Genomic DNA, 13,111 nt, shown 5'->3' with positions numbered 1-13,111 from the left:
TAATCAAGCAACAAATAAGTACTGGGCACTTCTGTGCAAAGCAGTGAGCCCTGCTCTTGTGTTAGAAGATATGTAAGCCAGCTAAAGGTGCCCAAGAGCTAAAGCTGCAAAGATTCTGGATTGTCATGAACAGATGTTTATGATATATTATTAAGTAAAAAAAGAAGTTGTAAAAACATCCATAGATTTCCAAATCCAGTAGCAGGGTAAGATGAGCTGGTGAGATGCTTTCTTTTACTAAAACCAAACAAAAATACTAATAAAATGTAGGGTTTAATATAAGAAAGGGAAAATATTTGCAAATTATGTATCTGATAAGGGACTTGTATCTAGAATATATAAAAAACCCTTACAACACAACAGTAAAGGACAAATAATCTAATTTAGAAATGGGCCACCTGGTCCTGGTGGCTCATGCCTGTAATCCCAGTGCTTTGGGAAGCTGAGGTAGGAAGATTACTTGAAGCTAGGAATTTGAGACCAGCCTTGGCAACAAAGCAAGACCCTGTCTCTACAAAAAAATTATTTAAAAAATTAGCCAGGCATGACATGCCTGTAGTTCCAGCTACTTGGGAGGCTGAGGTGGGAGGATCACTTGAGCCCAGGAGTCCAAGGCTGCAGTGAGCTATGATGCCACCACTGCATTCCAGCATGGATGACAGAGCAAAACCCTGTCTCTACAAGAAAGAAAAAAAGGAAAGAAACAGAGAGAAAGAAAGGGAGAGAGGGAGAGGGGAGGGGAGGAAGGGAAGGAAGAGAAAGAAGGGAAAGAAGGGAAAGAAAGGAAAGAAAGAAAGAAGGAAATGGGCCAAAAATTTGAATAAACTTTTCTCCAAGGTGATGTACAAATGGCCAATAAACACATGAAAAGATGTTCAATCTCATCAGTCATTAGGGAAGTGCGAGTCAAAAGCATGAGATACCACCTCACACCCCCTAAGGTGGCTGTAATTTTTTAAAATGCAGACAATTACAAGTATTGGGGAGGATGTGGAGAAATTCGAACCCTCACATCTTGCTGGTGGGAATGTAAAATGGTACAGCCATTTAGAAAACAGTCTAGCAGTTTCTCAAAAAGTTAAAAAAAGTGTTAACTATGTGACCTACCAATTCTACTCCTATAATTGAAAATACATGTCCACACAAAAACTTGTACATTAATGTTTATATCAGCACTCATCATCATAACCAAAAACTAGAAACAATGTAAATGTTTATGGTGGATGAATGGATAAATGAAATATGGTATATCCATAAATTGAATATTACTTAGCAGTAAAAAGGAATGAAATGCTGATGCATGCTACAACATGGATAAACGTTGAACACATTATGCAAAGTGAAAGAAGCCAGACACAGAAGGCCACATATGATATTATTTCATTTATATAAAATGTTCAGAGTAGGCAAACTCATAGAAACAGAAAGTAGATTAGTGGTTGGCAGAGGCTGAGGGCAGGGGAGAATGCTTCATGAATATTGAATTTCTTTTTGATGCGATGAAAATGTTATGAAGTTAGAGAGTAGTGGTGGTTGCACAACTTTTTGAATATACTAAAAACCACTGAATTGTATATACTTAGGAGTGAAGTTACTATGTGAATTATATCTTAATTTTTTCAAAGTCTGGGGAGGGGAGTAAGAAAGGAAAATTCCTAGAGGGTATGTCTTAGTCTATTTGGCCGCTATAACAAAATATCATAGACTGGGTAGCTAATAAAAGAAATGTATTTCTCACAGTTTTGGAGACTGGGAGGTCCAAGATCAAGATGTCAGCTGATTTGGTATCTGTCCACTTCCTGGTTCGTAGATAATGTCTTCTGTGTCCTCACATCGTGGAAGGGCAAGGCGGCTCCCTGGAGTCCCATTCACGAGGATTTTACTCTTATCACCTAATCACCTCCCAATGGCCCCACCTCCTAAAACCATCACACTAGGGGTTAGTTTTCAACACAAGAATTTTCACAATCATTCAGACCACAGCAGGGTAAAAGTGAAAGAAGAAATTTAAAACCAGAGTGGTCTGCCTAATCCAGTGGGAAACAGGGCTCTAGGTTCTGATGGCTAGAGGCTGCAATGCTAATTTCTGCATGGGGCAGGAGATGTGGCCTTGAGCCTTTGCAAGACAAGCAGCTGAAAATGAGATGCCTGCTTACAGTTTGGTCTTGAATGGCTGTACTCTTAGTGAAAGAGACCCCAGAAAAGTTTTGCCTACTGGCTTAGGGTATCTACAAAAAAAGTTTTGTTTTTTTTTTTTTTTTTTTTTTTTGAGACGGAGTCTCGCTCTGTCGCCCAGGCTGGAGTGCAGTGGCGCGATCTCGGCTCACTGCAAGCTCCGCCTCCTGGGTTCACACCATTCTCCTGCCTCAGCCTCTCCAAGTAGCTGGGACTACAGGCGCCCGCCACCACGCCCGGCTAATTTTTTGTATTTTTAGTAGAGACAGGGTTTCACTGTGGTCTCGATCTCCTGACCTCATGATCCGCCCGCCTCGGCCTCCCAAAGTGCTGGGATTACAAGCGTGAGCCACTGCACCCAGCCCAAAAAAAGTTTTTTTACCTGGACCCTTGGATGAGAGAAATGAAGTCTCCCATAAGAAATCAAAACCTCAAAACCCCAAGCCTCCACCACAAGCTATTGAAAACTAAAATTGTATAAGTCATGTAGCAGTGGATTCCCCAAGATGAGAAACAGATGTGAAGCTGTTCCAGAATTGAGGACTTCTTGGTGATGACTCATGAATGATTTGCACAGAGAAGGTGCACTTACATAAAAAGCAGTCTTGACTGCAGATTATCTTAATCAAAATGACAAACCATGAAAGCAAAGGACCTACCTGGATCGAGTTAATAGATGCAACCAATAGATGGATTTGTGCCACCTCTAAGAACTGAATATAAGAATCAGGAAGGGGGTATAAAAGAAGTATATTTAAAATTATTTTTAGAAGAAAGTATAGGAACCAAGGAATGAATGGCACCAAGGAGAAAAGGACAGGCAGGCTTAAACGGAAACAAATCATTAGAACTTCTGGAAATATAAAAATCAGTAAAATTCCAATTAAAATCCAGGAAGAGGTTATAAAAGCAGTATATTTAAAATAATTTTTTTATTATACTTTAGGTTTTAGGGTACATGTACACAATGTGCAGGTTTGTTACATATGTATCCATGTGCCATGTTGGTTTGCTGCACCCATTAACTCGTCATTTAGCATTAGGTATATCTCCTAATGCTGTCCCTCTCCCATCCCCCAACCCCACAACAGTCCCTGGAGTGTGATGTTCCCCTTGCTGTGTCGATGAGTTCTCATTGTTCAATTCCCACCTATGAGTGAGAACATGCGGTGTTTGGTTTTTTGTCCTTGCGATAGTTTACTGAGAATGATGTTTTCCAGTTTCATCCATGTCCCTACAAAGGACACGAACTCATCATTTTTTATGGCTGCATAGTATTCCATGGTGTATATGTGCCACATTTTCTTAATCCAGTCTATGGTTGTTGGACATTTGGGTTGGTTCCAACTCTTTGCTATTGTGAATAGTGCCGCAATAAACATATGTGTGCATGTGTCTTTATAGCAGCATGATTTATAGTCCTTTGGGTATATACCCAGTAATGGGATGGCTGGGTCAAATTAAGGTATAGGAACCAAGAAATGAATGGCACATGAGTGGAACAGGCATATTTAAATGGAAACAAATCATTAGAACTTCTGGAAATATGAAACTCAATACAATTTCAAAAGGATTAAATAGTAGAGAAAATGCAGATGAACAAAGAATTATTAAAATGGAAACTAGAACTGAAGTACTTATCCAGAATGTATCTCAGAAATACAAAGAGATGAAACAAAGAGATTAGGAGACATGGAAGAACAGAAAAGCTTTGAGATATAATTGGAATTCCGGGAGGAGAAAATAGAGCAGGAGACAACATTCAAAAATGTTGTCTAGAGAATTCTTTAGAATTAATGAAGTTTTAAAAAATGACGAAGAGACCCAAGCAAAATGAACGCAAACAAATCCACACTTAGTCACTTCATAGTGAAACTGAAGAACACTAAAGACAAATTTAAAAATTCTTAAAACTAACCAGTGAGAGAAGTTAGAGTCTTCTACAATTACACTGACAGTAGGAATTGAACAATGAGAACACATGGACACAGGAAGGGGAACATCACACTCCGGGGACTGTTGTGGGTTGGGGGGAGGGGGAAGGGATAGTATTAGGAGATACACCTAATGCTAAATGACGAATTAATGGGTGCAGCACACCAACATGGCACATAGATACATATGTAACAAACCTGCACATTGTGCACATGTACCCTAAAACTTAAAGTACGATAATAAAAAATAAATAAATAAAAGAAAAAAAAAAAACAAAAAAATTAAGTTGCCTAAAATAATATTTGTCATTAGGGACAACGTAATGTAAAGATTTGTACTTAATCGAGATATACGTTTATTACATTAAGGCAGGGGAAGATAAAATTGATAAAATCACTGAAATAGTTAATATTATGCTACAGCATGTTACCATTCTTTTAAATTAAAAACAAATGTTTTTATTTCTCCCAAAGAATTCTCAGGGGAGAACTGTACCTATAATAAAAACTGAAACAGCTTTCAGTAGAAGTATCCAAAAAAAAAAAGACACTGACAGACTTCCCATTGCAACAATTGATACCAAAAAAAAAAAATTATTCAAAATGAGCTGTCAACTTGGAATTCTGCAGCCTTCTAAACTGTCATTGAAATGTAAGGGTTAAATAGAGGCTGCTAGAGTTTACCTTGATGAAAGAATTACCAGAAGAACTGAAGCAATAAAGAAAATTAACAGAAGGAAAATCAGATGCAAGAAGCAATAATGGGCAACAAAATTGATAAATGTGTATAAATCTATACAAAAATCAATTTAAAATAGCAAGAGTTCTGCTATTGATGATTGCTGAGTAAGCTTCTATTGGACCAACACTCCTGCAAATAAAAAATACACTTTCTGGAGGAAGTACATATGGCCTTAGAACACCCCATTTGCAACCAGATGCATGAGATGCTGGAGAAGTATTGATACTTACATGAAGGAAATGACACTAGTTGAGTTTCCTATCTTTAGGACTTTCAGTCTCAGGGCAAGCCCTAGTCTTCTTCATGTGGGGTGGCTAAAACCTCAACCAAACAATATTAAGCATAATTTTTGCAATTACAAACCAACATTAAATCAGTAGCCCTGTAGAACACCAGAGGAAATTAAAGTTTGTATTGTTGATGATGAGACATCTGTTAACTTTATACATTAGTCCAAATATGCATGTTAATATGTTAAAGCTAACCACTGAAAGAAATGAAACATAAACTGCCTAATCATAATGAAAAAACACAGAGAGTGAAGAAAACCAATCAATCTGATAGAAAGTAGGAAGAAACAGAAAAGGCATGGTAAATAGAAAATAAAACATAGCATAGTAGAAAAAAGTCCAAATTTATTAGTAATTTCAATATAAATGTATTTATCTTGCTCTCAGTGAATCTGCATTTTTGCATAAGATAAAATAATCATGGAGTACAGAAAGCAGTCAGCTACACATTTGTCTCAGGTGAGCCAAGGGATGATTTTTAATTCTGTCCTTTGTCCCGTGCCTGTGAAGATAAGATGTTAATTTACACTGTCAAGGTAAAATTGAATGGAAGTAAAGGGCCTTCCTTGTGAGCAAATTGCAAGGGAGGTATGTAGCCTTTTATCTTGTAGCTGTCTATTTAGGAATAAAGGGAGGCAGGTTTGCATGGCCTATTTCCCAGCTTGTCTTTTCCCTTTGGTTTAGTGGGTTTGGGGTCCGGGGACTTTATGTTCCTTTTACAACACGTATTGCCCCAGATGGTCTCCCTCACAAATTTCTCACAAGGAAATTCCTTGTGAGCCACTAAATCTTTCAGGATACATATCCCCCTATAAACTAGTCCTAAAACTTAGTTCTGTTGACTCTCATCTGACAATGTCAATTACCAGCATGTTGTCACAGATACGGGACAATGACAAGACCAGAAATCATCCTCCTGCCTACCCTGAGATGGATGCAGAATTGACTTTTCCCTCTGCGCCCTCTTTTCACATGTGAAATGTAGATTTGTGAATGCTAATCAGAGCCTCACCAGAATGTAACCATTTACATCACTGCCTATCCCCACTTCCTGTTTTCTCTCTGGCTCACACTTTCTCCTTTAAATACTGAAGTTCCCAAACCCTCTTTGGAAAAAGCTCCCATGAATTGTGTTTTTCCCCGAAGTGTCCTCAACCTTGGCTAAATAAACCTCTATCCATTGAGACCTGCCTCAGTCACTTTTTGGTTAGCATCTTGTTATCAGTCAGTAGAGAATAAACATTCTTTTCAAACACATATGGGGCTTTACACAAATTGGCTAACTATGAAGCTATAATGAAAGTCTCAATGAATACCAAAGAATTTATTTGAGATGCTCCTATCAAAATGTTAAAGAAAAGTTAGTAACAAAAGCCACATATTTGGAAAATTTTAAACCTGTGAATTATAAAATATGTAAGACTCAATGACAATAAAAATTTTCTTATTTAAAACCTGCAAGGTACAATAAAAATGATGTGTTGAGAGAGTTTTATAGCCTTAAATGCATAGATTAGGAAAGAGTAAATGTTAAAAGTGAGTTTGCTTTAAAAAATTTTACTTGTTAAAAGTTAGAGAAAAGAATAAACTCAAACCAGTAGAAAGAAGAAATAATAAAGATAAGACTGGACTTTATTGCAATGGAGAACTAATAAACCATGTAGACAACCATCAACCTAACTAAAAGCTAGTTATCCTTAAAATTAATGAAATAAGTAGACCTCTGAACTTACTGAACAAGGGACAAATAAACAATATTCTGAAAGAAAAGAGGGACATAATGACAGAGGTAGCAGAGATTTATAATCGTGAGAGAAATTTGTGAACCACTTTATATCAACACACTTGAAAACCTAAACAAAAATAGACCATTTTTTAGGTTTCATAATTAAAACAGTATAAATAATACCATCCTTTTAATTTAAAAATATGGGGACAGGGGAAGGAGAGAGAGGGAACAAGGGGGCAGGGGAGAGAAAGAAAGGTAATTCTCATGGTCTTCGTTCTTGCTTACCTGTGTCCTGATTCATTTACTCCCATGCCTTGTGAGTCAGCCAAGGGTGACTCCTACATATGCAGCCATTTTTTACCAGTTAGGTCACAGCTTTGGATAATTTTCCTCTAACCAGCCATGAAGGGCCCTGGAACAAGAGAAGAGAGGGGACATATGGGAACCTGGATAGACAGAGATGGAACCGCAACATGTCTGTTGACAGGGCCTGTGAAGGAATCCCAAAGGTGGTGGATGAGGGCTTTAACTGCAGCATGCCCACATGAAATGGTTTTCTGTTAGGCCTGGAGCTGGGTTCCTCTTCCATCACCTTCTACTACCCTTAAGCCATTGGTAATAAACGTCCATCACCCACCACACCTTAGAGTCTGCTGCTTCAATGAACTGAAAAGAAGGGATTTGTCCATGCTTGAGGAAAGTTGGGGTGGAGAAAGTCTACCTAGTCACATAGACCATGCCTCAAACAATCTATTCAATAAAAGGTTAACATTAATGTTGAAAATAATCTTCATCAGTGAATAAATATTTTATCATGCCTTAAAAAGTCTTGTCTAACATTTAACAAGTCAGAATAGGAGGAAGAGATAGCTTGCAAAGGAATTGGAAAAGGGCTGAGAAAACAAGAGTAACACGAGGAAGGGAAGAGAATATTTCAAGAATGTAAGAATAATCAGGTAAGACAAGGCCTAGAAAGTCCCTTTGGATCTTGCAACATGAATGTCTGTGGGGGATCTCAAGCAGAGATTTTGTTTTCTTTAAGAAAAAGAACAAAAGGCCCACTGGAGTGGACCCAGGAGTGAGTGGAAATAAAGAACACATATTGACCACCAGGGATGATGCTTTCAGGAATTTTAACTAGAAGAGGTTAGGACTATTAGAGAGTGGTAATTAGATGAGAATATAGTGTTGAGGAAAGTTTGTACTTACTGTTTTCCTTTTTTTTTTTTTTTAAGTAGAAACTATATTAGTTTCCTGAGGCTGCTGTAACAAATTATCACAAATAGGTGGCTTAAAACAATAAGAATGTATTGTCTCCCTCTTCTGGAGGTCAAAAGTCTACAATCAAGGCGTTGGCAGGGCCACACTCCCTCCCAAGTCTCTTGGGGGAGAATCTGCCCATGCCTCTTTCCTAGCTTTTGGTGGCTGCTGGCAAACCTTGGTGTTACTTGGATTGTAGCCACAGCACTCCAATCTCTGCCTTTGTCTTCACATTGCTTTCTCTGTGTGTCTCTTAAAGGACAGTTGTCATTGGATTTAGAGCTCACTCAGATAATGCAGGATAACTACATCTCAAAATTCTTAATTTATAAGACCCCTTTTCTAAATAAGGTAATAGTTACAGATTCCAGTGATTTAGGGCATGGACATATCATTTAAGAGAGCCAACCTTCAACCCACTACAGGGGCTAATTGACTATGTATATAAACTGATAGGGTGGTCTAGGCCTTCTCAAGCAAGACATAAAGCCCAATGTCCATAAAAGAAAAGCCTGACAGATTTAACTACAGAAAAATTAAGCATTTCTAAACAAGAATAACACCATAAACATAAAAAGACAAGGGCAGAACAGGAGAAAATGTTTGCCGCATACATCATAAATATATCCAGTATTAACTGCATAATCACAACTGGGTACAGAAAAATAGTAATAGTAGTAAAGAGTAGTAAATAGTAGTAAAAATAAAAATAGTAGTAAAGATAAAAAGTAAAAAAAAAGTAATAAAGTAAAATAGTAGTAAAACAGTAGTAGTAAATGGTAGCAAAATACTATCAAGTATTATCATAGTAAAATGCTGTAGTAAAATATAGTATAGATGCCCCTTGATTTACAGTGGGATTGCGTCCTAGTAAACCCATCAGAAGTTGAAACTATCATAAGTTGAAAATGCATTTAATACACCTAACCTACTGAACATTACAGCTTAGCCCAGCCAACTTAAACATGCCCAGAACACTTACATTAGCCTGCAGCTGGGCAAAGTCATCTGACAACATAGTAAAACATAGTCCACCATAGAATATCTCCCTCATGACCTCATGGCTGACTGGGAGCTGTGGCTCACTGCTGCTATGCTCAGCATCATGATAGAGTATTGTATCACTTTCTGGTGCTTTCTAATGAATCCATATAGTTTCTGCATCATCAGAAAATTGAAAAATCATAAGTTGAACCATTATAAGTGGGGGACTGTGTTTTACTATTATAATGGTAGTGTGCAACAGTAGGAAAATAGTAAAAGTCTAATATAGGAGTACTAAAATAGTAAAAATTATAGTCTAGCAATCTAGTATAGTAAAATAGTAGTAAAAATAATAATTTTTCTACTGTTCTTTGGGGACCCCCATTTTCATAGCAGGAAAAACAACTCAAACCTGCTGATTCAGAGTAATTTTTTTTTCATTTTTTTCCCCAGGTTACTCAACCTGTTTGCAGTGTATTTTTCTTCTCGCTGAGCACAGAGAGGAGTGTGTGCGCCGTCATGTTTTGCATTAATGTGGCTGGCTGTGTGCCCAGTGACCAGGAGTTTTTTAGAAGAACAGAATTGTTCTTTTATCCAACTATGAATCACCAGTGCCTCAATCTGCCCATCACCCATAGAATCCTTATTGACTCATATAGATTTGAAAGCTTTTAAAAATCCTTGAGTACTTCAGTTTCCAGGGATGTTAAATAAAGCCAGGACTGCATTTATCATATTCCCAGCTGGGCTGTGTGAGGATTAATGTTTTATCATAAGTGATCTCCTGCTCTTTTAAAAAGGCATTAATTAAGTTAAAGGTTTTATTTTTCAAGGATATCCTTATTAGTTTTTTAATAACTTGTATCTCAATGTAGTCTCTGAAATGTAAGTAATGAGATTTTCATGCTTATAGAAAATCTGACATACAGGAGTACACAAAACTAATCCACGATTAATGTTCTTCTCTGGACATAATGTTGAGCAGTTGGTCTTTCTGAGTTCTCTTGTTCTCCAGGAAGGTCCTACATGGTAGCTTGGCCTAAGGGAGGGACAGGGTGCGTGCTTTGGGGAGATACCCCCGACCTGATGTTGTGTTTCTCTCCTCCTCCCGTTTCCCCTACCTTGGTTTCCCAGTGAGCTGAAGCAGAAGCTGGATGAGGAAGGCAGCAAGTGCAGCATCCTCTCGAAGCACCAGCAGTTTGTGGAGCACTGCTGCATGCGCTGCTGCTCACCCTTCACCTTCCTCATCAACACCAAGCGCCGGTGTGGAGATTGCAAGTTCAATGTCTGCAAGAGCTGCTGCTCCTACCAGAAGCACGAAAAGGCCTGGGTCTGCTGCGTCTGCCAGCAAGCAAGGTGAGTGGCTGGTGCATTCCCAGGGTCTACACTGGTGATTTAGAGAGATTCACCTGCCACTTCCTGCAGTCAGGTAGGACCAGCTATGATTGGTAGATCAACACAGAGTATTGACCAAAGTAAATAGCTTGCTGAAGAGAGATGCATGGATAAGGAAACCTGTTGATCTTTATAGGGAGGATGAGAGAGGGCCCCCCGGGAGCACCTGGGTGTGAATAGAAAGGGCTTTCTTGGGATTAAAGATTCAGCTCCTACATATGTTGTTCATCTTTTTGGAATTTCTTATCTGGTCTCATCCTTTCGTTTGTTCATTGCATAAGCATGTGTTGGATTCTTAGGAATTATGCTGGGTGCAGGAAACATGATGGTGAATTAGGCCAGTTATGAGTGACTCAGAGGCATAGCGGATGGTGTGATACATGAGTGCTGGGCCTTCGTATGTGGAGATACATGCCCTGACTAATTTGTCTATTGGCTATGAGGGCACTGAGCAAGGAGAGACTGGCCCTAGGGCTTGGAGAAAGCTTCATAGAGGACAAGAAATAAAAGCAAGATTGTGAAAGACAAAAAAGAGTCAATGCTGTGAAAGGGGAGATGAAGACAACCTTGTGAAGGAAATAACAAGCATGGCATTTCACATTCTCCCTCAGTGACCAGCAGAGCACTGCTTTGATCTGTTGAGTATTTGGAAACTGATGAGTTTGATAAACCCGTGTTTGGTATTTGTCTGTGCTCATCCTAGCAGCTATAGTGTGCATTGTGATTCGTATTTGCTGCATGCTTCCGAAATACCTGTTAATGAGTGAAGCAGAGATGAGCAGGTCCTGGGAGCACACACTCAGAAGCCCCTGCCTCCCACACCTTTTCCCTCTTTCCTCCTTTCTCCTCTCCCTGCCCTGTTTACTCGCTTGCATCCTTCAATGCACCAAGACCTAGAATTTTCCCATAGAGCTAGTTAATGGGGACAGCTGCCAAGTTTCCTTGGGGTCTCCAAGGAATCAGGCTCTGGGCTACAAAATATATATATTCATATTCATTGCAGAGACACGAACTGAAACAAAAAGTGGTATGTTAAGGCTGGGTGCTGCGCAGGTCCTGTGCCTGACTTGGTCAGAGCAAGGAGCCCATCTGGGTCTCCACGTGGCAGCTTGAAAGGAGGAGGAAAAGCCCTGCAACAACAAAGGGAAGGAGGAAACTGGGATTACAGATGAGTGTACATCTGGTAGTGATCAACAGAGAAAGGTTCATCCACATGCCTTCTATTTCTCAGTCAAGGTGGAGTAAGCCAAATTCATCATGTAACACATTTAAGGATTATGTGACTTGAATATTGTGGCACTGAGAACAAGACAGTTGGATGTTGGAAGAAATAAGAGTAGATCTAAATAGGCATTACAGGAGTTTGAGATGCAGACATTTGAGCCAAGTTCCTGTAACTAATTATGAATCTGTTTTCTTTCAATCTTCCCACAGATTGGGAGTTTCGTGGGGCTTGGGACAGGTCAGAGGGTAACTGAGTTAAGGATATTGGATGGTGAAGAATGTAAAGACAGAATCGGGATAGTAAGGAAAAACAGAAAGGGGCTATGGATGGATGGGGAGGAAATGAAGGGGTCAGTCAACCAGAAGTAGTATCTGATAAAGTCAACGAACTGTCACAGTGGGAGTACTTGATAAAGAAAATTGGAAAAAATGAAAATTCTATATAGAGAAAAAGATGAATTTGTGATTTCTAAAGTAGATCAGTTGAGTAGTGACCAAGGGAAGAGGAGACAATGCCTAGAAGAAGAAGTTAAGGGACCAAAATACCAGTGACCATATGACTGGAAAAACCCAGGATAGTGGCCACAGTATGGAGGTGAAGAATGAGCCAGGTGACAAGTTTTTCTTAAATGAGAAGGAACTAGAAGGTCAGGATGTGAGAGACCTAAGGAGTTGGAGAAGATGAATTGACTACATGTTATGATTCTGCACCTACCAAGTTTGGCAAGTCCCGTGTGGCATTTGAGTCAAACATCTGCCATGGCTGCATGCGCTACACTGATGTTTGTTACCAACTGGTGGTAAACACCGCCAGGAGAGGGACACTTTCTTCTTCAACTCCATTTGTAGCACCAGAGCCTGGCACATAGAAAGCACATGAATCTTTGTGACTCAAATAGAGCAGGACAATATTTATAGCAGCCAGATGCATAGTACAGAATGAGGCTTTAGGAATTTTAGAGGAAAGAACTCAGAGAGTGTTAGATGTCCTAAAGAGGTTTCATGGAAAAAGAGGGCATCCTAGATGGAACTCAGTTGGAGAGGAGGAATCAGGAGACACTCTCAGACAAGGTGTGGCATGAGCAAACAAAACAGTCCCCCAAGGTGTGTGGAGGGTCTGAAGCAGACCACTATTGCAGCGGGATGATGGCAAGTGATTGGGTCAGTTTGTGTGAAGAATTGGCGTTTGATCTTTAAGGGATGGCGAAATCATTGGAATGTCAAACCCTAGCCATTATTAAAGTATACTATACTGTGCTTCAGCATATTCCCCCACAAATAAAAGGAAGTATCAGCACCTACATGATTTGATTTCTTTCAATATTTACCTATTCCTCTTCTCCCCCAGTAAGAAAAGTCACCAAATTTACTAAACAGT

The 13,111-nt window shown here is 39.2% G+C and overlaps 1 protein-coding gene across 2 annotated transcripts in view; it reads left to right on the top strand.

The window, feature by feature from the left end:
* MYRIP (myosin VIIA and Rab interacting protein) overlaps positions 1-13,111 on the top strand; it is a 475,698-nt gene that overhangs the window by 233,548 nt on the left and 229,039 nt on the right. For both annotated transcript variants that reach the window (XM_058441971.1, XM_032161998.2), the window contains exon 3: positions 10,249-10,470. In XM_058441971.1, coding sequence (XP_058297954.1) covers positions 10,249-10,470 — 222 coding nt within the window. The remainder of the gene's footprint in view (positions 1-10,248; positions 10,471-13,111) is intronic.

This window comes from Hylobates moloch, unplaced genomic scaffold (genome assembly GCF_009828535.3).
Source record: "Hylobates moloch isolate HMO894 unplaced genomic scaffold, HMol_V3 SCAFFOLD_8, whole genome shotgun sequence".
NCBI classification, from domain to species: Eukaryota; Metazoa; Chordata; class Mammalia; order Primates; family Hylobatidae; genus Hylobates; species Hylobates moloch.
This window is presented reverse-complemented; position numbering and strand designations above follow the sequence as displayed.